We start from the raw sequence: 26,275 nt of genomic DNA, 5'->3' as shown, positions 1-26,275 counted from the left end.
CTCAGCTGGATAGTCCAGTGTCCTTTCATCTGTATTTCTTTCTTACCGACACAGGAGAAGAAGCCACCGTTTCTTTTTTACTCTTTCTCCTCTTCCGTGACTTCCTCATTTTTGTCACCTTCGTCTCTCCCTGATTCCCTCCTGCTCCCTCCAGGTTAAAGTTCACATCGATGATGTTTGTCCTGTGGGATGACGAAGGTCTGATGATCTCTGCCGGCACCTTCCGCTTTAAGAGAGCCATGAGAGGTTTTTTAGGCTTCCAGTTCCCCTCAGAGTCTGAAAACAGACCATCTTGGCTGCCTCGCTCGCCCGTTAGTGGCGATGGGATGCTGTCGCCGGCGTCAGGCAGGTGAAAGTTAGAGTCCGTCATCTTCCTGTGGATCTCCTTGAGGACGGCACCCCAGGAGCTGTCAGGCTCTGGTCTGCTTTCGTTGTCTGAGCCCAGACCTTCGTAGGCTGACACCACTCCGGACTCCCTCTCCAAAGCGCTGTAGACCAGGCTCTTCCTTTTAGTGAGTAGGCTGGGACGAGACAGCTGGGCGCTCTGCAGGGCAATCCAGTTCCCATCAGGGCTCTTCAGCACTGCGGACACACCGACGCATAGACGCATTTACACAGACATGCACATACACACACAAGGACGCAGATATCACGCAGAGAAGCAGGGAGCAGTGTGCCAAACGAGGCATATAACGATGCAACAAAAACACCCACACAAGTATTACCTACCACACCTTTAACTAGAACTGAGAGCGTGACATTACAGCTAGCAGTTCCCCAACAAGGCAGAGAAAATTTGGATATGAAGCCAGTTTGTATGAAAACTTTGAAAAGAGATAAAGTATGAAAAAAAAAATGCTGATGCAAATGTGGACCGTTTTCCTTAAAATTGGGAGACTGTAGCATTGTTTACCTGTCACTTAAATCATGTTGTTCCAGTTACAGGAGCACGCATGTTGTGTATATCATATGTAATGAACCTGTTCCAACTTTTTATGGTAATACATTCAATCATAAACAGTGTGAGGAGAAAAATATACATAAAATAATCCAATTTACAACTGTGAGTTTAACATACTTGTTGAGTTTTTGAGGATCTTACCAGCGTTATCCAGCCGGTCTACACTCTTCCAAGCTGACCCAGCTCCTTCCTTCTGTAATGTCTGCGGGGAGTCTTCTATAAGGCCCGGAAGGTCATTGTCCAACAGTGAGAAAGCAGATTGTGACCTCTGGGGAAAAAGATAAAAGTCATTGCAAAATTAGAAAAAAATAGTTTGGTGATATTTGAATTGATCTTTTATTTCTATAAACTGATGATAATATAAAGGTTCCTTGTTGAATAGTTCAACCAGCAGAGGTCAGCATGTGGAAACAGAAATGATCATGTCATCCTTTGTTTCAGTGAAAGAAGAACTGATGACTTACTGTTCAGCTGCTTCTGATGTGCGTGTGAAGAAGAACCTAAAGGTCCAGCAACATTTATCATATGAAGAACAACCTTTTTACTTGACTAGCTCATTTTGGCCCATGGCCTTCATCAGGATCATCACAGAACAGACTCTAAGTACCAAATATTCTTTTTTTTAAAAACACAGCCTGGGTGGTACCAACAAAAGAGATTTTTAAATGTAACTTGTTCTTCATACTACATGTGCTCCTGGAGCTTTAACGTCTTCTAAGCAAACTGGTTTACTCATTAAGAATAAATACAAATACATTACTTGAGTTATTTCCCACCAATTATTCACAAAGGTAAAGTTATTGGATCACAAAACGTGTTTCTGATTTATTTATTTTTACCCAGAGGCTTGGTTGATGTTTCTGTGAGCTGGACGCTTGATCAGAGGGGGACTGATGTTGATGATGAAGGTCAGGGTTGCGTTCAAGGGCCAAGTCGTGATCATATTCTGCTCTCATCTCAGCCAAAGTCTTTCTCCTACTAATGATCTTACATAAACAGAGACTAGGATTAGTGCTGCAAACAGCTCAGTACTCTGCAGATGAAAAAATAAATAAAATTAAATAATTAACTCCTTTCTAATACTGGAAGGTTTGAAGAGGCCTTCACATGCTAAATTATTGTTCTTATGTTTTTTACTTTTTGCACAATGGTTTTGGCCAGTTCCTCAATGAGCTCTCCTCTGTGCTCCCGCAGATAGCGTGCTTCATTCTGCTTCTCCTGTTGTAAACACAAATAAAAAAGCTATTCATCGCCGCAAACAAACACTCTAAGCTGATTACTCCTCTGAATATACACTGCAATATACATGTTTGCTGTGCTAAAGCTTTAGCATACTTTGAGAGATTAGTAAGAAGTAAATCTTTTCTAACATAACTGTGTTTTTAAAGATGCAGCATCAGAAATCTAAGTTAGAAAGGTCAAGTGATGAATTAAACCAAAATAATTCCCCCTATATGAAAAAGTATAACATTTTAAAGGCTAGCATGTTACTGGGGTTTCTTGTGAATGAGCAAATCGTTTTCAGTTGAGTTAAAAAGGTATGCAGGTATTAGATGAACTTTGTTTAAGAAAATACTTTCAACCTGCATTCTTTGAAAAGACCAACAGGGGGCGCTGACGATGGTTGAAACAAAGAAATTTAGGAAAAATGTCCTTTCAGCTATGACCTCTTTAACGACCCAACCTCATGGCTTTATGGTCGTACATACTGGGTTCAAGGCTTACTGAATACAATTTTTAAAATTATGATTCAAGTTAGAAAAGAAAAGAATGCGGTTTCATGGCAGTCCCTCCTTGTGATTGACAAGTTATAACCATTCAAGGGTCACTCAGCCAAAACACATCAGCAAAAGCATTCAGATCGAGGATTCACATCATAACCTCCTCGGGTTATTTCATGGAGCGGCCACATTTTACATACAGCTATGAGCAAAGATAGCAATCGCCCTGCCATTGTCTTATACTGTAGTATTAAACCATCTGAGTTTTGGACTGAAGCATAATCCTGATGGTTTAACTTAATCTGACTGAAAGAAAATAAAAAAAACAGAATAGTCAGATTAAAAAGAAACTTCATGTAAGGTCTCTAGAGGCTATTTATCAAAGTGCAGATTGAGGATAATCTCCAACATAATGTAGCATTTCCAGTAGAAGACTGTATGGGTGGAAAAAGGTTTGAACAATAAGCAACGATTTGTATGAGAGGAAAAACATGAATAACCTGATTGGAAGTGTCAAATTCAGCCTTGGAAATGGCCTCGTCTATGGCCTCCTCTGCCACCCGCCTGGCCACAGTGAGCGTCTCCGCCATGCTGTGCTCTAAATGCAAAAATAACAATCACGTGTTTTGTTGTTATTTAAAGGACTTTTGGATCAAACAATTGTTTACATTGTTTACTCTGCAAAAATTTATAAAGAAGGAGCAGTTTTCAGTTCAGTTCACTTTTAAAGACATGCATCTGTCTGCATTCAGTCCCAGTTTCTGCAGACTGAGACATGACCACCAGCCCAAAGCAGCTTTTCATTCATGTTTGCCGTCACTCATCCTGTTAGCGCAGTGAACTATGCGCGTGATGACAAATGAGAGCAAGGCAGGACACAGAAGAGAACAGACTGACATGGTTGTTTGAGATGCAACTAGGAACCTGCGCCAAAAGATTACAGCTAAGATCATAAAACTACTCAATTCTTCTGCTATAAAGCATTACATGAAAGTCAGCATGGGAACAAATATGGATTCATGTGGAATCATGAGAGGATTATGTTTGACCTGGATATTGGGAAATATCTTTTTCTTGTTGAAATTCACTTTAACAGGAAATGGATGACCAATCAGGAGAAAAAGGCCAAATGTTCGAGTAGCCAAATCTGATGTATGGCAAATAGATGGTGAGCATTTCACTGACCGATTTAGGTAAAAGATGGAAAAGCTCTCACATTCGACTGCAAATACTCTCATATTGGTGAAGGTTCTCAAATATTTGCTGTCTGGGTTTTTTGCAGAGTAACACAAGATGATCATCTGAACTGTGTTAATTTAACAAAATCCACCTTTGTGCATCTTAATACTCTTCGCAAGAAAGCAAATATTTCCCTGCAAACCCAAATTCAGCTTTCTTATCTTCAATATAAAAGTTGATGTCATAATATTGTGCTGCAGATTGTTAAATTTGGACTTGCCCAACCTCAAAAATTGAGGAAAACAGAGCTACGCTGGGACTTAAAGTCCAAGTGTATGCATGTGTAATTACAACAGCAGGTGTACAGTACAATCAAGCATCAGTGAAGTCATAATTAAATGTGTCTGCACCTTCAGTTTGTCTGTAAAACGTTGAGTCGCTCCCGCAGACGCTGTCCTCATTGCAGATGCTCTCCTCATAGGCGCTGCCCTCTGCAGACACACACATGTTTACATGAACGTGAAAAGACTTCCACGTGGGATTAACCTTTTTATCCTGGAACCTGATCACGGGGATAACCTTTAAATAAGATGAAGCATTAAAGAGATGAAGGAGCATCTTTTTGGTCACTGTCATTTTTTAAATTGCGTTATGGAAACTACATTTGTGCAATTATGAGAATTAATTTTGATATTTTATTATGACAAGAACAGTTTTCATTGCAAATACCTAAACCTCAGCTGTGCTGTCTCCAGTGAAATGTTCTTTCCTGTATGAGAGCTTAATTTTTGATTTATTAAGTGTAAGTTTTGATAAAAATGACACTCTACCATGTTTTTCGCTTGGTTTGATTACTTGTTTCCTCACTACATTTGCTGGTAATACATCTATGGTGTAAACAGATATAACTACACACACTTATCAACAGTATCTCTGACCGATATTTGAAATACATAATCTGATTTTAATGTCGGTAACTGCTCAGTAGAGAGCACTCAGTCACTCTCTACATAGTTTCCCCTTGCAGCTCTTGAGCTCTTTTCACATCATTTAAATATTCATGCAACAATGCAGCCATTTGTGGTTATATAAGTGCATTAGTTTCCTCATGCATGGCATTACCAGCCGATCTGTGCACAGCAGGGCCCGGTTCAAGGGTACAGCTGAGTACACGGGGTCACTTCAATTCATTTAAAAGGCCACAGAGCACTTAAGTAATATGAACTGTTCAGATTTTTTAAATGAAGCAAGCACTTTACTCCACTGGTTAAAACTCCAGAGACAAGCTTGATGTGAAATATCCTGAAATAGAGACAACCTGAGGATTTTTTTGTGTTTTATTTGCAGGAAAAGGGATTTTGTTCTAGTGACGCCTCGTGCATGTCTGCAGACATCTGTGTCATAACAGATGCATGCGATTAGAAGTATGACCAGAACAGCAGCTGGAGGTCACTGTAACCCTGAAGGCGCCATGAATCTCTCGGGAAGGCGAGCTGACAGAGGCATGCATGAGAATATGAACTCTGCAGCAGAAAGTACTTCTCCCGTGTATCATGAATGGCAGAGTATATTCCATTGATTTGAATAACATTAACCTACATCTATTCTACCTTTAGATCTTACAGAAATCCAATAAATTCCTTTAACCACAACTTCCAATGAATTTATGAATTCCTTCAAAAGTAAAACTGAAACCATTAGAGAGAAAACATTTCTAACCACCTTACAGACTCATTATCATATACAGCTACTTTCAGTACTACTAATATTTACTTAACTTCAATATACACTTCCTCCAAACCATCAACGTGTCTTTTAGACCCTATTCCTGCAAAACTGCTCAGAGAAGTCCAACCATTATTAATTTTCCAATTTTCAGCATGATTAATCTATATTAAACCATCATTTAAAGCCATCACTCGACCCGGCTGTCAACTGGCCTAATTATAGGCCAATCTCAAACCATCCTTTTATCATTTTGTTGAAAGAGTATTTGTTAAACAGCTAACTGATCAAAGAGTTATTGTTAATTTCTCTTCCATGGTGTGTTTTGTCCTGTGTTCGTCTAATCACTTTCAACCGCTAGCGGAAGATTTAGCCCAGTTCTGCCAGGTTTCTTCCTGTTTAAAGGGAGTTTTTCCTTCCCACTGTTGCTAAGTGCTTGGCCATAGGTAGTCATCTGTTTGCTGGGGCTGATTTGGAGCTATGTAAATAAAAGTTAATTGAAATTGAATTAAAATGAAAATTAAATCAGTACTAAAGCTAACCTATTATTTTACAGTCTTAGATATCTTTAACGTGCTAGCAGGGCTTAGAGCTAAATGCTAAAGCTAGCAGAATCCTAATAATCATCATTATGCCCACAATGTTTTTTGACTTGTTAGTATGCTTATATAAGTAATCTTTAACACTGAGGATGCCATTTGTTCTCCATGTTTACAGCAGCAAATTAAAAAACTGAACAATTAAAAAAAAAAGTGATGTCACACCAAAATTACAACAACAGTTGTAAAGATTTGTAGATGTATTTATTTTATAATCATAGTTATCATCAGGATTTGACTGTTCGTGGAAAAAAACATTACATTAGCCTTTAGGTAACGACTAGTTTCAGAATTCTCAAATGATGAATCACAACAGTAATGACTAGTTTAGATGATAATAAAACGCCTATATGTCTGTACTATCCAAACCTTGAGTAAATCATATATATGAGTTCGCCTCACTTCCTCTGCTCCTCAGGGCCACTTTGTTCCTTTGCGTCTCTGTTCAGAGGAGAATGTCTCCAGGCTTTGTTGAATCAGTGGACTGTGTTGAAAGGTCTTGAGGGGAAATGTTTCATTGCTGCACAAATCTCACACAAGGTTCAGGATCACACAGCATTTAGTTCTCAAAGGTCAACTCCGCTAGTTCTGATGCTATTCATGTCATACGCATTATTCATATGCAAAGTAACATCATGAGTCACGCTGAGTCGATCGCATTTTGCAACTGGATGGAGAGTTTAGTTTTCAGTGCCGGTCTGTCATAAAAGTACAAAAACGGAAGAAACAGAGTGCTAAAGAGTGCGTGTGCAGAGAATAAAAAAAAGCTATACATCAGAGGAGCGACGGCCTAACGCCAGCCCACATCAGTCCTCCTCCCACCAGGGTCAGAGCTCTGCATCATCTGCAGCAGGTGACCTCTCCTCCACACAACACACATAATTCTCTGAAATCCCTTGTCGGTTCAATCAGATCATACTCTGAACCAGTGGCTCACAGATGCTCTGGTGCTTTGTCACTGACTAGACCTAGATGCCTGAGCATATGTCACTAGGAACACATTTATTCAAAGCTCTCTGTGTCTGAACCAAAACATTTTCAGTGTGACAGCTTCTCATTTAGCTGTGAAGACACAAAAAGCTTCTTCTACACTGACTTTGCTTTCATTAAAGAAAAGCTCAAAGCCTTTTTTCTTACTGTCACTGAAGTAGAAACAGGTTAAAACTGAAAGATCTCGTGTAAAAACAAAACTTTTAGGAAAAGATATTGCAATGTTTGAAGTTCGTAATGAACTTTTCAAAGAAAATCTTTCGAATCAAATTCCTCTGAGAACAAACTCCTCTAATCTAGAACCAGGTCCATCCCTAAAAAAGTAAAGGGCTAAAGAGCTGCCGTCTCAAAACAGCTGGACCCAACACTGATATTAGTCATCAGGGAGCGCGAGGTGCACTGTTCACAGATGATTTGCTGATGCAGTGCAAAGATTCTGTCTAGCATGACTTTCATCCCTCAGAAATTCAAGCCCACCACAAAGCTGTCGAATCAGTGAGATGTGCTGAAAGGTTTTTAGAGGAAACGTTTCATTGCTGCACAAATCTCACACAAGCTTCAGGATCACACATTACAAAGAAAAAACTGACAAGAACCATAACTGGCCCTGCGCTAACATCAATTAAAGAACATCTACTGTCTGCAATACACATTACACCTATTAATAACAATAATTAAAGACTAGAGATTATAAATATAAAAACGTTGATCACTGCAGCTTTAAATTACACAAATTCTGAGGCCAAAAACAGAGGAAAACAAATTAAAAAGTGATCCACTGATTCGAGTTAACTTAAACTGTGCTTGTAACTGCACCGTCATGTTCACATCTACGTCTGTAAACACTTTTGAACAGTGGATCATAAAACCTGCACACATACAGCAGCACTGAGTCCCTGCTGAGTGAAGATATGAAAGAAGCAAACAAACATTAATAGACTTGAAGTGTAGCAACAGCCTGAGTGATTTGCCAGAGTAATGTGGGATGAAAGCCAAGAGCTTAATCCTGTTTCACCCTCTTCCCAAGTTCATGTTCTCCACTGCTTTGAGATATGAAACAGCAAAAATCAAGACAACTTTGAGTGAGCACACTAATTTCTCATCAGAGTAGATTCTCCCTACAGCAAGCTGTTATGAAACGAGCCAATCATATGTGAGGTTTTAGTGAAGTAAAAGCTGGGAACTGTTTCCTAACTGAGAATCTTAAGCATCTAACGCAGCAGAAGTAGTTTACCTGTTAGCTCTGAAAGCGCACTGTGTTCTGCCAGGTGCTTCCTGTAAAGAGTCTTCAGCACTTTGGCGCTGCCAAACCTCTTGAAGCGTTTCTTCACATTAGTGTAAAACCACTCCAGTGACTGTGTCTTCAACAACCTGAGAAAGAAACACACAAACATACAACAGATTAATATAGATTATGCTAATCACCCTACCAAATGTGAAGGAAATGTAGTTTTCTTCACATTTGTTATTATCCACAGATTTGTTATTTTCCACGTTTTGGTCAAGCAACATTCAACCAGAATTTCAGTAACCAGGTCAAACACAAAAAAGCAAAACCATCAGTCAGTCCTGGTGCCAATCTACATCTGACTCACAGATGAACACAACCAGCTGCTGGCAGCTGTGCGGATTCATTTCCACTATGTCTCTCACATCAATAGCCAAAACGTCTCTGGAGTTACTTCATAAATCAGGAGGCTGAGAGAACTCAGCAGGAGATGTTTAATCATTAGTAAAAGGTAGACAGGAGACACATAAGCGTCTCACTTTGATGTTTGCAAGACAGCATGAAATCACACGGGCCGGTTTACACTGAAGTTGGGTCGTCATGGGGGGTAATACAGTGACAACGCTGATTAAATAGCAGGATTGTCGCACTGATTTCATCTTACACTCTACCTAAAAAATAAGTGTTTTTAAAGCTGGAAGTCAGTTGGAAAAACACAGCAGCTGTTATCATTTGTGACGGGTAAGAAGTCACAGCCAACAAATCACAGTGACACTATCTGATCTGCACCAAGAAGGCAGCATTACAGAAACACTTCACACAAACTTAGCAGAGTCTTGCTGACGTAAAGTTAAGAAGCAATCTGTAGATATGAAATCACTGTTTGGTTAACTGTGAAAAGTCTGAACCACCAATAAATCTAAATGTGAAGATGGTTGGGAGCAGTCCGGTGGTGCAGTAATTAGCACCGTCACAGCAAAAAGGTCCTGGGTTCAAATCTAGCCGGGATCTTTCTGTATGGAGTTTGAATGTTCTGCCCATGTCTGCGTGGGTTTACTCCGACTTCCTCCCACAGTCCAAAACAAAACCTGTTAATGTTACACATCTCGTAGATACACTGTGCTGTTTTCTTTGTTTTACCTACTGTATCATATTAACTGGAGAAAACCCACACAATCATGTAAGGTCATGCAAACCCCAGACAGAAGGGCGTTTATGTACCCAAACCCAGAACACTGCTGCTGTGAACAGTATTTCAGCAGTGTTTTACTTAAATAAGTCAATGTGAAGAATTTGAAGATTTCTGTAGACCTATCAGTTAGTGAGGTCACATGAATTAGACTAATGTGAAAGTAACATGTTACTCTGCAGAATCTGAGTAAGTGTGCAGAAAATGTATCTCAACTACAACATTTACAAATAGTGACTGACTCTATGAAAAGTGTCTAGCCTTGCATACTATAACTAAAATTGTTGTATGTAACATATGAAACATGGCTGTAAACAGACCCAGTATATGATCCAATGTGTGCATGATATTGTTAGTCTAGCTCAGTTACGTGCTGCATTATCTTCAAGTACATTTAAGATTGCAATTCCTATCACTGCTGCTTTTAAATTAACTGTATAATGACACGTTTATGTTTAATGAGATACCCTCCGATTTCTGAGTGGCTGTAAGTGTGTGTACACAGCGAGTGCTTTGACAGGAAGCAGATGCAAAACATAAAATGTCACACATCATTACTGCACTTCTACAGGCTTTGTAAGGTGCCTCCTGGTGCAGACTAAGCAGCCAGGTTTTAACTACCAGCTACTGGCCACGATGCCTCACTGGAAAGAAAGAAGTACATCTACAAAGCACTATTACATTTTTATTACACTGCAGTTTTTTCTTTATTTTAAGTCTATTTGGATGTTCTACCTTTAGGTTCTCTGACAAATACTAAAATTAACGTAGCACCTAAATACATCGTTTAATGCATGACTGGATATCTGCAGTCCCCGTTGACCCCACGGCTGATGCTATATTGAATGATCTGGAGGCAGGTGGCAGGTAGGTAAGCTTATCACAGTGATTCCTGACACCAGCGCATGTCATGGCTCTCTATTCTCATATTATCTACTTAATTGATTTTGAATGTCTGGGTCAGACAGCAGCACAACCCTGATCCACTGCATACAGGGTGGCATTTAAACCAGCTACTGCTTTACACATTTAAAATTTACATCTACAGTGTCTTTGAAGTTTCTGGAATATATTAAGGCTTTTAAAAAGGTGCCATTGTGAAGTATATAATGTAATCATTTAGCAGAAATCACAGGCTTTTAATTTGGACTCTGTGCAGCAGACGTGACCGGACATGGTCACTTCAGAGTTTGACTAGAGGCTGCAGAAATACATTCCCACTAAAACCCCATAAATCTGACAGTCTGTAATTTTCAAACACCAACAGTCTGAGGGTCATACCCGCATGTTTAGGTGAGAATAGTGGCTCCATTTTTTTTTCTTCTACATGCAATCACTTCTGATTAAGAGCCTGTCTAGAAATGTGTTCTCCACACATTTGAACGATTATCACGTCTCGACCTTTTTCATGATTGCTGCATTTTCAGCAGGCCTAACAAGACAGCATTCAATTAGTCATAGAAACTAGTTTTTTGCTTTGTACCCCTCAGCAATGACAAAAACATATAACAAGCTCAGCCTCGTCCTTTTAAAAGAAAATGTCAACTCCTGAAATGTCAGCGTTTCATGAACAAAGGGAATTTTAATTATGACACACTTTCGATTTTAGCCATTAGGCTTTACAATCTGAGCAAACTGTAAAAAATATAAAATTACACAAAAATACAGTGAAGTAGAGCGTGTGGATTTAAAGTTCACATGCTTAATGGAGCGTTTCAGGATTTCTGTAACATTAAACAAACAAGTTGAGTTCGAGAAAAGACCTCTAAAGGGAAAATTTGGGAAAATGTCTTTGAAAATCCATTTTATGTTGCTGCACATCTCCCTACCTCATCTCCTCCTCTGTCATCTTGCATTAGTGCAAATGTTGGGGCCAAAGGAGACTTTATCCTGCACTGTATCTTAGTGTCTATGTTATGTGTAATAAGTGCTAAATCCATCTCTCCAACAGTGGAGTAAGACCTTAATAACCTTTGACGTCACTCTCGGCCTCTCATCCTCACTTAGTCTCCTTGTATATCGCACACACACACACACACACACACACACACACAGATAAACACCACAGCACTTCCAGGCACCACCGCTGACCTTACCTGCTCTTCTGGCAGGCGGAGCAGAGCCAGGTCTTGTCCCGTTTGTTGTACACCCGGCAGGCCTTGCAGACATTGTAGTGGCAGTCGTGACACTGGCGTTTGGGGTTGAGCAGGAAGGTGAAAGGCGAGCAGCAGCGGATGCAGCAGCGCTGGTTGAAGCAACTCTGCCGTGACAGCAGGAGGCAGCGACTGCCCTCCTCGTCCAGCTCCTGCTTCAGCTCGCTGTGGGGAGGAGGGGGGAGAGAGATAGTGAAACCAGGAATGTGTGTGTGTGTGTGTGTGTGTGTGTGTGTGTGTGTGTGTGTGTGGAGGGAGGAGAGAGAGCAGAGAGAGAGACGAGAGAGAAGAGAGAGAGAGAGAGAGAGAGAGAGAGAGAGAGAGAGAGAGAGCGAGAGAGAGAGAGAGAGAGAGAGAGAGAGATGTATAAAATCTGTTTGAAAAAGATGCTTATGTGTCAGTGAGTAAGATAAGAAGTATAGTATTCCACAGGGATCATATGAAGTTCCTGCACATGGATAAAGCACCAGACCAGGGTTTACTGTGTCAAATAGGATGATTATGTGAATGAGGACACAGAGTGCACAGATGAACACACACTGATCCTCTGCATCCCTTTAATGAAAATGGAGCAGAAATTAAAGTGGTTTCAAAAATTCGGTCAGGTTGTTTCATCATTTTGTAAACAGAAAATAAATAGATACGGTGAGAATTATGGAGCTACTTCATATGGTTATCGAGCTGCTTGTTTACCAGAAAGCCTGCATTAAATAAATAACAGCCGTGGTGACTAAACCACAAATACATGGTTAAAACACACACAAAGAGCCCAGTGTCTTCAGTGCATCTTCACTAAGACAAATGAATTAACTAATGTTAATAACTGAACAAGTGTCTTCACTAGTTATGGTGTTAATGATGGCATGAATATATGAGAACTTGTTGAGGCTTGAAGAGAGAGATGTAAAATCAGGTAACTTTGGACTGAAAGGGGTTCATTTGAGACCCCTGATGTCTTTTTTTTAGGTTAATCTGGATGAAAGTGCAAAAGAAGTGAGAAGAGCTCAAGCCATGGAGATTAATGCAATAATAATTTATGCTAATTAATGTAATGTAATTTTGTAATTGTGTGCCTCAAAATGACTTTTTTTAACATGCCGTCTCGACTTTACACGTTTGATTGCATTTATAATCCTTTCGCAAACACAAAGCACTAACAGACTTACAGCAGCCTGCATTTACAACCTGCAAACAGCACTTACATTAAGTGCTTTGAGTGCATCACTATATAAGGACCAGTCCATTTACCATTTTATCATCTGTTTCAGTGCCATACAAAGACAGCAGTCTGCTTCTTTTGTTGTTGAGTTAAATTAATGTTGCTGTTTGACATCATTGGCACAGTGTTTCTGTTTCTGTGCGTTTGTGAGGAACAAATCTGTTCTGGTCAAACTGGTCAAAGTAATAGAATTAAAACTGTACGCAAATTCCTTATTTGTTTTATTAAAATGAAACACATTAATCTAATTACTTATTTATTTATTTATTTACTCATCTAAATTAATTGGACTTGGTATGCACATCTCTCTTCATTTGTGGTGTTACTAGATCACATTTATCTGAATTTACATTGTTATAGATTTGTTTTAGACTGGTTGCTTTCTGCCAGGGAGCTGAATAACTGCCAGCTATTTTTTTTTCTGTTACATTCAGTAAATGTGACAGCAAACAAACACGGGTAATTGTGTAACAATTTAGCATTCATTTCTTTTATCATTAGCTTTCCAGCAAAGAAATACAGACAGAAGCAGATGATTTGACAGGAGCTCCAACATGATGGAATATAAAATTAGTCAAACAAATGAAGGCAAAGCAGGAGAGGCAAATAGAAAGTGTAACTGTGTAGGTGGCACTAGAAAGAAATCCATTATTTTCACATCATGACAGCAGGAGCATCAGCCATAACTGAATCATTTATAAATTATTACAGCTCGAAACTGATGGAGTCTGACAAGATGAGGAGAGAGGCAGGAACTGCTTCTGCAGGTATGCAGGTTGGTTTCATTTCAGTTTCTGATGACGTGAAATTCAAAATACAAAGCACCAAAATAAATTCCTCATTCTGCACGTGACAATGTTTATTAAAGTACGTTTACAGAATGTGATTTATAGAAACTTAGGGGTTTCTTTAAAAGAAAAGATGGTGATGTTATATGTGACAAAAGCTCAAAGCAAAAACTCAGACAACAAATGAATATTTTTAGTGTAGAAAAATGTGTCAATTTCTCTGTTAATCAATAGTAACAAGCCAAAGGTCACATCAGCGATGACGAAAAAGATGAATTTTATTTGTTTTAAAATAACAATTATGATAGCAAGCTTTGGTTCTGTTGGCTAATCACTTCAGCTCTGTAGAGTTATATGACTTAGAAGTCCTTTAAAAAATTTAACCACAAATATTTAAATGAAACTTGTAACTTTAAAACCATAAACACTTTACAGTCTCCCTCGGATGCCCCTCACTACAGCACCACATCCATTACTAAAGCTCAGTGGATGATATAAATACCTCCCAGACAGAACAGCATCAGCCAGACTCAGAGACTGTGAGGTAATAACATCAAGAAAGTGAAGAAACATGCACAAACATACCTGAAACTAAAGCATCCCATGATACATGACACAACCTAGGACTCGAATGAAGTCGAGAGGCGATCGGGCCTTTGCATCCGTGGCACCCAGACTCTGGAATAACCTCCCCGTTCATATTCGCACTGCCGAGTCTATCCAGTCTTTTAAATTACGTCTTAAAACTTATTTTTTTACTTTGGCTTTTGATTCTGTCTAGTTGGCTGTTTTAGCTTGTTGCGTTGTTACCTATTGTTTGTTGTCCTCTTCTATTGTTTGTTTTAACTGTCTCATGTTTTTATTGACTGTGAAGCACTATGGTCAACACTGTTGTTTTAATATGTGCTATATAAATAAATTTTGATTTGATTTGATACTCAACACAAAAAAGCTGTGGACCTTTTTTTTGACCTAATAAGACATGCACAGTAATGTTTCGCAGGACTCTGCAGCTTTATCCTCACACACAAGCTTTTGAGCTTCGGTCATTCAAAGAGAACAAACAAGAAGAGGCTCAGGCTGTGTCAGCTGCAGTTATCCTCACATAAAGTCTGCTTCTTGGTGATAAGCTAACTAATGTCTGCTGGCATTTGTCTGAATGGAGCTTAGTTTATTTTTCTTGTGTTTGAAGATTTGAATGGGGATCAGTTATCTTTTGTCATAAGAAGATAGAAAGATGGGTTATGTTGTTCTCTGTAAACAGTGTATCTTACCAAATGAATGTGCCTGCTGTGCTGCTTCTGAACAGCAGGGGACAGCTGTGTTTTAAGTTTTAGGATTTTTGTATCTGGTGAACGGAGGTTTTCACTATTCACAATTCCAGGACAGCTAATCTCTCATATATCATCAACTTCTAGGCTGATGCATGAAAACGTCTGACAAATAGCAGCTTATTTACATGTTAACATCTATGCGGCAACATTAAAACTCATTTATAGCTGATTTTCTCATCTACTGATCAGTCATTTCAGTTATGGGAACCATGTCTCAGAAAAGCTTTGCAAAATCACCTTTTTTGCAATGTGCATTTAACTTGTCTCTGATTTAGGATGTTGACATGTACAAGATGACTTACTGAAGTTCAAACTGATTATCAGAATGAGGAAGACAGGTGATTTAAGTGACCTTGAATGTGGCCTGGTTGTTGGCTGGTCGGTATATTTCAGAAATTCTCGAGGGTTTACAGAGAAAGGTTTGAAAAACAGTGAGCAGCAATTCTGTGGGTGAAAATCCCTCATTGATGCCAGAGGTCAGAGGAGAATGTCCAGTATGCTTTCAGCTGATAGGAATAGTAACTCAAATAACCAATCATTACAATCAAGAATGTGTCTAATATTTTTATTTCTGTGCTCATATTTTCGTCCCTTTTCAATCCCTTTATGACCGCACATGATGTCACAAAACTCGTATCATGTCAAACTAGTTTCTTGAACAGTGAGTTTGCCTCCACAGTCATCAGATGTCAATCCAGTAGAGCACCTTTGGGATGCTCTGCTGGATTGAGAATGGGAGATTTGCATTATGGATGTGCAGCCTACAAATCTGCAGCAACTGTGATGCTGTCATGTCAATATGGAACAAAATGTTTGAGGAATGTTTCTGCCTCTCTATGCCATGAAGAATTGAGGCAGTTCTGAGGGCACAAAGGAGTCCAACTAAGTATTAGCCCCGGGTAAGTGTGAAATCAATAGATGCTGTATTTAGCTTCAGAAATCCCCAGCACACTGCTTTAAAAATAAATCTCATCTGGAGTATTTATTTGTGTTTTTTGTGTCTTTCTTGCTTTTCTATTATTATCTAATGATGTAGTTATGCTTGAACATTCTTGAGAAAAACAGAAGAGTATTTTTATCACACATAATAGCATCTCAGATCAGTTATAAAATACATGTGTGACATTTCAGTTATCAAATCAGTCCTGAACGTCTTAACACAGAAGTTCCTCCTTTCATAAGAAAAACATGCAGCAGAGGTCACAAAGAAAGTCAACAGCATCCAGATGTGTTCTCCTGTTCTTCGCTCATCTCTATTCCTTTCCTAACTTCATCTCTGCCCTCTGATTGCTGTTTCAGATGCATGAACACTCCTGGGTTTCATCTCAGGGATGTCGGTGCAGAAATTGAAAAGCAAGATGCATGAAGTGAGAGCTCACGTAACAAGTTTGGGAGTGAGGAAGCAGAAAAGTGAACAATCGAAATGACATGACAGATTAAACTCATACGTGTGATGACTGAAAGCAGTACGTGACCTTTTGTTTCAAGCACTTCTGCTAAAGAAGGGATTAGCTGAGGAGATCTTTGGCCACATTTATCAGCTGTTAAAAACTGCAGTATAGATTGAATTTATTATTGTTTTGACCTAAGAAATAACTTAACTTTTGGGCAAAAGCATGTCTGTCTTTAAAGAACTCAGACAATGTCAACAATGTGTAATCATGCCGGCTAAACAATTACAAGATTAGCTGGTGGTAAGCGCTTTGCTTAGCAACACTTGTTGAAGTTAAGGAATGTAAAAAGCTCACCAACTAATCACTTTTTTCATCATGTCATGTGGGGATTTAACAGAAAAACCCCTTTCAGTTACACATATGATTCAAGCAGAGAAACTGTTGTCATTTCAGTGGCCTCAGATAGTGATGATGGGTCTTTTTAAACATTAATGCAGGTACAGTGAAGCAAATACACAGATTTTTGAATATGGACACAAAATTGGATCGATACTGTAGTTCTACAGTGTATTCAGGCCACAGACGTATGTTCTATGTTCTGACTAGACTGTCACAGAGACTTATAGATAGAGTTAGAGTTTGAGAGGTGGGAAAGTAAGTTAAGGTGAATGTACCGAAAATATATATGCAGCTGAGGGTCATAAATTTTAGTCGTATAGTTTAGTTTTTCACTATTTCTATAACTCAGTTAAGGTATGGTACGTAACAACTACCTGCCCGTCTAATGTACTAAAGTACACTTCTTTAAAGCATATTTTTCTTACAGTAATATTTTGGTGTCTCTGTTTCCTCAACTTTACAGACACTCCCCTCCAAAATGTAACCAGAAAATAATCTGAAACAACATAGATTAAAAGTTTAAAGAAAAGACCACGGGTTGAAAATCTGTTTGCTGGTCCTCAAAGAATGCGTCTGAAGAGATGCAGAGATATTTTATGGTGTTTCATAGATAATTCTGTGGACCCTGTTTCATCTTCAGTATGTGGTACTGAAAAATAAATCCATCTGCTTTTTTTTAATGTGAATGTAGCTAATGTAGCTAACTGATCTGGTAGGTGGCTTATAAAGTAAAACATTTCATATTAAATATGAAATACTTTTAAAGCATATGCGTAGTCTGACCTACAGGCAGAAACCTCGTGTCCTCAGTGTGTGGACAGAGTGAGACTGGAGGGTAACAGCAACAACAATAAACAGTTCTTATGGGAAGTTATAATAGACCACACTGGGCTGATAAGCACACACTACACATACTCCTAAGAATATATACTTTAAAAAAAATCTAGCTGTGAAGTTACATTATCAAACACTACACATAAACACTAAATTAATCAAGCCAGATGTCCAAATAAAAGGGCTTTTGCTGATAAAAATCTAAGGGAAATCCTGACAATTAGGTTCATCTTGTATGTGAGGTCCTTCTCATGGGTTTTCAGTCCACTGAAAGCATTTTGGTAAACAGTGGAGTAATGCTGTAAGAGGTAAGTGTTTTTCTAAATAAAGCACCAGGACCAGCAAGGACTCTTTTTGTTAAACAGGCAAATCATTTTCCACTATTGTGTAACTCTCAGGCTGAGGCTACAGGCAATGAAATCCACCTATTTACCACGTTATTGTGCCTTTGTATCTATATATGTTGAGGTTGGGGTGAAGGAGGAAGCTGGTCTGAGTGCAGCGGAAAAAGGCTTCACTTCCTGGCTACTGTGTTTAGGACACACTTCAGAGCAAAGAGGCGGGAAAGGAAATCTCCACCAAGGTCTAAAAATTCCTCGAATTAAATTGTGCTAAAGAAAAGCAGCCTGAGAAAATTGGTGTGAAAGACCTTAAAGGTATACTGGTTATGCAGTGCCTTACTTACTTATATGTTCTTCATTTTGTTTCCATAGCCATACTTTATATTTTCATCACCATGGTAGAAATAGTTTATAATCTGAAACATAACATATCTGTCAAACACAGTGGAGGCAATGGTATGACATTGGAACTGGTGGAACTGGGTCATTAGTGTTTATTGAGGATGTGACTGTGGATAGAAGAAGCAATATGAATTCTGAAGTGTACAGGGCTGATCTCTCTACACAGATTCAGCCAAATGCTGCAACTGCAAAAGCAAAGAAATGAGATATAGTTTCCATTCCCAGTGGCCAAGTGAGTCACCTGATCTCAATCGAACAGAGGAGGCTTTTCAACTAATAAATAAAATACAAAACTGGATGCAGAGAAACCCACAAACAAACAGCATCTAAAGGTAGCCGCAGTAAAGGCCCAGCAGAGCATCTCAAGGAAGGAAACAACATTTTGTGATGTTCATGAGTTCTAGGCATCAAGCAGTCATTCATTTCAAAGGATTTAAAATAAACTTCATGTTTAAATTTGGTTGGTTTGTCTAGTTAATGTTGGGACTTTGAAAATGGCAAAGTATTAAAATGACTGTAATTCTTGTAATTTTTGGAGGACTGCACACAAGTGCGTCTCCGTGGTCTCTGCACAATTTTAATTTCCACAATCCCTCTTTCTGTCTACGCCAAGATCTACTTAAATTAAAACCAAAAATAAAAGAATATCTGCAATAATAAATCCTAGGTTTATGTTTCTTGCAACACTAAGAAGAGAAAAAGTGTACTTTTATAAACCGCTGTGATAAGCTGATTATTCAGCAGTTTCACATTTACTAGCAGACTCAAAGAAATAAGATTTCATCAGAGGTAAGGAAGTTCAAAACTTTCAAACACTCATATGAGCAGTGAGAGTAACCAAGCTGCAATAAAAAAACAGCAGGATGGGGGGAAAAGTCAGTACAGTTCACTTCCTAAACATAAAACACCTGGAGCTCCACTGCATTTACAGGTCAGAACTCACCTGAGTCTCTCCTCCTCTGTCTTGCGCAGCTTCATGTCCCTCTGCACCACCTGCAGCACGTGCTCCGCCTCATTGTCCGTCAGTCCTGTCAGATCAAGCTTTCGACCCATGGCTGACACCCCACCAGCTGTCTCAAACTCACCGACTGAATAATCAGCTTGTTGTTTTCATCTGGAAAAGAGAAAAATAGTCAGGCCAAATAAAATACACAAAATACAAACAAAAACACCTGACAGTGACAAAGTTCCCAGAATACCTGAGTTTACAGCTGGATGGTTTAGTGCAAACTGGGGGAGGAAAAAGAAATATATTCACTAAAGAAGGAGTACTTCACTACTTTATAGTACTTTACAGTTATAGTTACAAGTTCTAAGCCTATGATTCTTAAAAACATGGTATGATTATAAAACACAAACATTAAACTACTGTTAATCAAACATGTTTGAGCCTGATGTTCAAGGAGTCATTATTTTTTTCTCTTGGGTCTTTAATTAAGACATGATTCCTAAAATACATGCTGAGACTCTTTGGAGAGAGTGAACCAGATCCAGCTAACATGTTTTCCATTCAGGCTTCTTTATAATTCTCAGCATGTCACACGTCACTCCTAGGGACTATTACAAATAAAGTACTTTTACTCACTTTTGATACATTTTTATAATTAATTATACTTCACTGGGTTTTGTGTAAACTTGTAATCTAGTACTCTGACGTAACTTGCAGCATTAACAAGAAAAATCAGAGCTACTGACACTTCCTGTAGAAGAAATCTCTTTTCTTTCCATCAGACCTGAAGCTGCAGCTTACTTTTGTTTTTGTTTTTGAATGCGGACGTGAAACTAATAAATAACCGTAACTCTCACAATCACAAGTATTTTACTGGAATGTGAAGCAAATAGTACCGATTTTAACGGAAAATACGAACACGAACAAAAATGCGAACATGCAAGTTAATAGTTTTCATTCAGGCTGAAGGTGATAAAGTCATAGTTTGATTACAACAACTTACCAGAATCTGTGGCTGAAATAGAGAAACACCTTTAAAGCTGAACTCCGTTTACTTCTAGAAAGAATTATCAGTAAGACGAAGCCAAACGCTTATTATAATCCAGTGAGTCTTTTTGTTTCATCGTTTTTTTGTTTTGTTTTTTTCGTATGAAAGATTGAGGGGGGGAAAGTGTTTCCAGCCTGATCTGCGCAGCAAGGCCTGGTTTCTGAGAGAAAAGCAGGATAAATCCTGATTAGGGTCTATCCGAGCGTTTCTCCGCTTGCCAAGGTGACGTGGAAGTGATGAAAGCTTGTTTATATCACTTATTAAGAGGACATGGATTATAATAAAAACATTAGGTTCTGACTGTGTTCAATCGTAAATGAACAATAGTCTTGGGAGTCATAGCTTGATGCTTTGCAAACACTCTGTCACGATATTATTCTTAAATCGCTTCCGTAACACGTGCTGTTAACAGTGTTTAATGAGTCTAAATTCCACGGGACTTGCGGCAGAATCAGCAAACAAAAAATGTAAAAAGCAGGTGATGAGGGTCAGAAACAGTCAGAAGTTTAGGATACATGTTGTAAAGATAAAGTCACAAACAGCTAAAGGTAGAAACTAAAACTGGTGGGTTGGGAGGGAATGGATGGACAAAGAGCAGGGAACTGAGGGCATCTAGTGGACAGCGGGAGAACTGCAGATTATAGTCGCCGTTGTGAGGATGTTAAACATCCATCCATGAACCACGGCAGACCTTCTGAATTATGAGACACACATTTGTCGCACATGTTTGAGTATTTTTAACAGCGGCTCTCCTTTTAGGTTCTAGATGTAAGTAGGAACAGCTGTCCGTGGAATCAGCAGTGGTCTGACAAAACAATGATGGTTTGAATTGTACAATGACCCACGGCTCTTTGTTTTACTTTGCTCCAGTCCTCTGTACAGTTTTGCAAGATAGGACCAGAACTTTTTCTCTCACATTTTCTCTAAACACTTCATAACACTGCATTTCTGAATGAATGGAAGAGCTCACAGGCGATATTTTTATTACCAAAATCATCAGGCTACATGATAAAAGAAGTCAAACATACATACCTACATATTATATTTGTGGATGTGCCAATACAGCAGAGATTCTTAAATAACTCAGATTTTGTTAAAGAAAATGATATTAGATAAATAAACTTAATTCAGGCCTATACAATTTTTAATATCATTAAGAGACCCAACGCACCAGTCAAATGAACACAGATTCCTGTTTAGAAATGCCTGACATTCCTGACTAAAGTTTGTATAATAGAGGCATAAATATGATCATTTTTCCATGTTACCTCAGGGTCATTTCTGATTATTAATTCAGTAGGAGAATCTATTAGAGTGGTCCAAGTGAACCACTCATTTCTTTGTACTATCATTTTGGGGGCTTTTTAGCCTTTAATGTTATGGACCATGAAGAATAACCAAGGGAAGATAATAAACAGCCAGAGCCATCTTTACTAACCTTATGGTGTATGGGACACCGGCTCAAAATGGCATGCTTAATTATTGCATTTTAAACTAAGATGTACTATTTACTGTACTCATTGGAGAAAATCACTTGCACACTTTGTTGTTGTTGTTTTTTTTACAAAGGTTTAATTTCTCAGAAATTGTTTAAAGCCACTGTGAGGCAATTAAACATAAGAGAGTAGTGTGCAGTAATCCGTTGTTATCTCAAAGTGATGGTTCATTTTGAAGTTGCTTCTTCCTTATTTTTCTATAAAAGTTGCTGATGCAGCAACAGGAGTCAAACATGTGGTCAAATCAGCACACAAACTGCAGGTACACAAAAACAGAAAAACACGTTCACTGCTGTGTGTACAAACTGAAAGGGAAGCAAACTTATTCTTCAGTATTTCTTAAAAAGAAGAAGAAGATGACAGGGAAGAAAAATCAAGTGATACATAAAATACACACCTACTAATTGAAGTTTTTGTAACTTGGGGCTTCTGTTCGGCTGTGCTTTTTAATTGTGCCCTTTCTCTCTTTGTGAATCTGCTGAATTGTGAAAAATAAAGTTGTTGGTTTTTTTTTCCTTTTTTCCTTAAAAGGTTTTTGTTTTCTCCAGAAATGTTACAGTCTCCCACGTTGTTGTGGAGGAAACTTTTCCGTTTCTCCTTTACAAATGTTGCTTCAGTTCATCGAGGTTTATAGTCTATCACTTATGCACAGCTCTCTACCGGTCCCACCATGGCATTTCAGTCAGGTTGAAGTCTGGACTTTGACTGGGTCATTAAAACCCACTGATTCTTTTTTTTTTCAGCATAGTACAAATGAAGCACAAAGTGTTACATCATGTCAATGTTTTTATTTACTTTATAATGTTGTTTTCTTTTGCTTGTGCAGCTTTCCAGCTGCCTTGTTCCTGTGCAGCACTCAGCTCTGTCGTCAGGTCACGTATCCTCCTGAAATAGGGCAGATGTGATCAGGTGATGGAGAACAACTGCCTCGCCTGAAACCACACCCTGAACCCACTGCTCCACCCCTCCTCTACAGCTGAGCCACAAGCCACACCCTGCCACATTCAGCCATTTTGTTCTTTTACTGTTGTGCTTGGGCTCTTCATCCTCTTGCATGATTTTATTTTGGCCAGCATTTAGCTGTTGGATAGATGGCCTGACATTTGACTTTAAGATACTTTGATATACGGAGGAGTTGATGGTTGACTCGGTGACTGCAAGATGCCTAAGTTCTGTGGCTTCAAACAGAAACCAAAATCATCAATCCTCTACCACTTTGCTTGACATGTTCTGAAACCCTGTGTTCTGTTTTCGTCAAACATGGGGCTGTGAATTTGCTGGGACATCTAATCTTGGGAAGACTGTAAGATAATATTAAGCCAAGCTAAGGCAACTTTATTTAAAAACCACTGATCAAACAGCTGAACCTGGAGCAGCAGTTTGGTGTTGAAAGTATTTGTGTGTGTGGTGCATTCAGGCGTGATTTAACAAACCTCAAAACCTTCTGCTTTTATGGAAGTGCTCACACTTGGTGATGGTTAATTAATCAGCAGCACCTAGCTATTTACCCTCTTAATTCCTATGAAGACACCAATGGTGTACTTAGTTTTTCGCAGTACTGCACAAAGTCATGTAAAAAAACATTATTTTTCACATGACTGTGTAACTTTCTGGTATTTCTGTGTTACAAAAGCTGTATCCAAACATCAATATTTAGTTCACACTGAATTTGAAGTCAGTCTCAGAGCATCGGCACATGTTATACTAAATACAGCAATCGATCAATATGTAGTATTTTTTACATATTGTGGAAAGATGATGGTAAAGTCAAATAAATTTGACTAAACTGACATTTTCAGTCAAAGAAAAAGTTAAGAAAAAGCTGCAAATTTCAAATAGTTGTTACGCCTGACATTTACTACTGATGTGTCTGCTTTATTTTACTGATGGCAAGATAACCTCAGTGGCATTGACATTATTTAAACATGATTTCAGTGCATAAGGTTTAAAATATAACATTTGTAAAATAAATAAATAAATAAAAAAACACACACAGTGTACATTTCATAACAGCTTTACTAATAATGATCACCAAAACGATTGCCTGACTCTGCACATTAAACCCATAGAGCTCCTTTTATGGATGGTCAGCATAAATACTGTCTTTGGTCAGTTGACTCTTCTCCCTTCTTGAAGGAATGCACCTGAATAGGTTGCAAGTTCCCCTGACCTTGAGTTTGTCATACCTCCTGTTCCTGAGTTTGTTCCTGAGTCAGCTAGCTGGTTTCCTGTTTCTATGTCTGAATATCTTTCTGTTCCTGAGACCATCCCTTGGTCAGGTAACTGATTTCCTGTTTCTGAGTCAAAATATGTGGATGACCTTTCAGTTCCTGAAAATATCTATGGATCAGCTAACCAATTTCCTCTTTCTGAATGATCATACAATCTTTCTGTTCCCCCATGTATCCTGAAACTGTTAGTGAATCTGGGTAATCTGGCGTTTCTTTGAAGCAGCAACAGACTGTCATTATTTTATCAGATGTCTTTCCTGATACCAAGTCTGAGTCTAAGGCATTCTGTCCTGAGTCTGTTCTGCCATGTGCATCCTGATCCTGAGTCAGCCAATGAAGTCTATCCTCTAGAGTTGTTTGACGTCTACAGTCAACCTCCATCAATCTAGACAGTCATTGCCATAGACTCGCAGACCAAGGACCTTATGTCCGCCAGCTTCACTTGGATCTAACTGGTTTCCAGCTGGTCTTGCTCTCAGGCCTTAGCCTATCTATGTTTTCCCTTCAGCTTCACTGTAAAGATCAACTGAGATCATTTCTGAGGTGCCTTGTCCACCTTCTACTCGGCTTTTACAAGAATTCTTCAGGTTTTAGTCCTTGTGGACAACCTTATAGTCAGGCCTATCGTCACAGTTGTTTCCCCTGTTTTCTCTGTTTCTATATGCCTGCATGTCAGAATCAAAATTAGAATATGTATGTATGTATGTATGGGTGACTTGATTTAATTTTTCAGCAATTTGAGTTATTTCTCTTTGGATGTTTGCCTTCACTTATAATTTCTTTTATCAACCCACTAGAAACTGTCTAGTTGTGAATAAGCCATTTGATCATTTTGTTTTTTACTGGAAGTCTCGGGCTACAAGTTTGAAGAAGCCAAATAAACCTCCATAGTAGATTTCTAACTTTATCTGGTATATCTGGTCAATTCAATAAATGAATTGAAGGATGCATACAACTTTCTATGTCGTGAAATACCTGGCTATATTGTATGAATTTAGATTGCACAAACATGCACCCAAAAAACAGACAAGATGGAGTGTAACTGGAACTGGAGACATCACACACTCATAGCTAATTAGGCAAAGAAAGGTTTGTAACTTAAAAATTGATGGAAGTTTTTTTCGTTCTGTGTTAAGGCTATAACATAGGTAATAGGTAATGTCTATATCTCTGTCTAAATAATGTCTAAAACTCTGAAAGAGTGATATGAGCCAATTTATTGTTAGATTTTATACTTGTTTCCTACTCTTTTCTCTACAGATGCTGCGGGTCTAGCAAAGTTTTGCCAGGGGGGCCAGGTAGGGCATTAACAGGGAAAGGGGGGCACAAAGAAATACTTTTCTTTCTTATTCTCATTTAAAATATCTCGCTTTTAATAAATAATTATCTGAATCTTATAACCAAAGTTTTTATTTGATGTAAAATGTATAGAAATCATACATATACCAACAAAACAGTGTACATCACTGTCACAACAGCGTTTGTTTTCATTCAAAGGCTTTATGGCTTTTCCTATAGTACCTGGTGGGCCTGTTTCTAGTCAAAATGCCCGGGCTGTTTTTTTGTCCCAGTCCAGCCCCGGGCACAACACACAGTGAATTAATCTGAGAAGGTGCAATACAAAAGAAATTTCCCACTTGTGGGACTAATAAAGGTTATCTTATCTTATCTTAAAAAAATAGATGGCCGGGCCAGCGGTGCAAATCGCAAATTTCCTCCCATAGACACATTAGCTGACACATTAGTTGTGCCATATTGGCTTCTTAATGACGGTATCTTAGCTAACAACCCCAACTACCAGATTCATCTTGTAATTGGCTAAAAATCACTTAACCTACCGGTGAGACGGACATTGTTAGCTGGCAGTCGAAGTTTGCAGAACTACGAACGCAGATGGAATCCACAGCTGTACGTGTTCATGGAGCTTGCATTTTCACCTGCTGGACATCATTACCTGACAAGGTTAACTGTCTTCAGAACATTGCAGGGATGTTATTTACAGTATTTGGCTCTACAGATTTTTTTCTCACACGGAGAGTGTCCTCAGGTAGCTGTCTGAATGCTGGGAGACCTGTGTCTCTGAGTGGGAGACCAG

The 26,275-nt window shown here is 38.8% G+C and overlaps 1 protein-coding gene across 3 annotated transcripts in view; it reads right to left on the bottom strand.

The window, feature by feature from the left end:
• Positions 1 to 20,776, bottom strand: part of LOC102311359 (rab effector MyRIP) — a 28,130-nt gene extending 7,354 nt beyond the window's left edge. Inside the window, exons 1-11 of one of the 3 annotated variants that reach the window (XM_014329819.2) lie at positions 20,409 to 20,776; positions 19,656 to 19,686; positions 19,400 to 19,570; positions 11,689 to 11,910; positions 8,410 to 8,546; positions 4,272 to 4,352; positions 3,183 to 3,280; positions 2,099 to 2,179; positions 1,801 to 1,947; positions 1,103 to 1,229; positions 47 to 582 (exon numbers count right to left, since the gene is read on the bottom strand). In XM_014329819.2, the coding sequence (XP_014185305.1) occupies positions 47 to 582; positions 1,103 to 1,229; positions 1,801 to 1,947; positions 2,099 to 2,179; positions 3,183 to 3,280; positions 4,272 to 4,352; positions 8,410 to 8,546; positions 11,689 to 11,910; positions 19,400 to 19,509 (1,539 nt within the window). In that variant the 5' untranslated portion in view covers positions 19,510 to 19,570; positions 19,656 to 19,686; positions 20,409 to 20,776. The remainder of the gene's footprint in view (positions 1 to 46; positions 583 to 1,102; positions 1,230 to 1,800; positions 1,948 to 2,098; positions 2,180 to 3,182; positions 3,281 to 4,271; positions 4,353 to 8,409; positions 8,547 to 11,688; positions 11,911 to 19,399; positions 19,571 to 19,655; positions 19,687 to 20,408) is intronic. The other 2 variants (XM_005948984.3, XM_014329820.2) reach the window with 2 other exon arrangements.
• Between the last annotated feature and the right edge of the window lie 5,499 nt (positions 20,777 to 26,275).

Source organism: Haplochromis burtoni, unplaced genomic scaffold, assembly GCF_018398535.1.
Source record: "Haplochromis burtoni strain Fernald_Lab_line unplaced genomic scaffold, NCSU_Asbu1 Contig_617, whole genome shotgun sequence".
Taxonomy (NCBI): domain Eukaryota; kingdom Metazoa; phylum Chordata; class Actinopteri; order Cichliformes; family Cichlidae; genus Haplochromis; species Haplochromis burtoni.
This window is presented reverse-complemented; position numbering and strand designations above follow the sequence as displayed.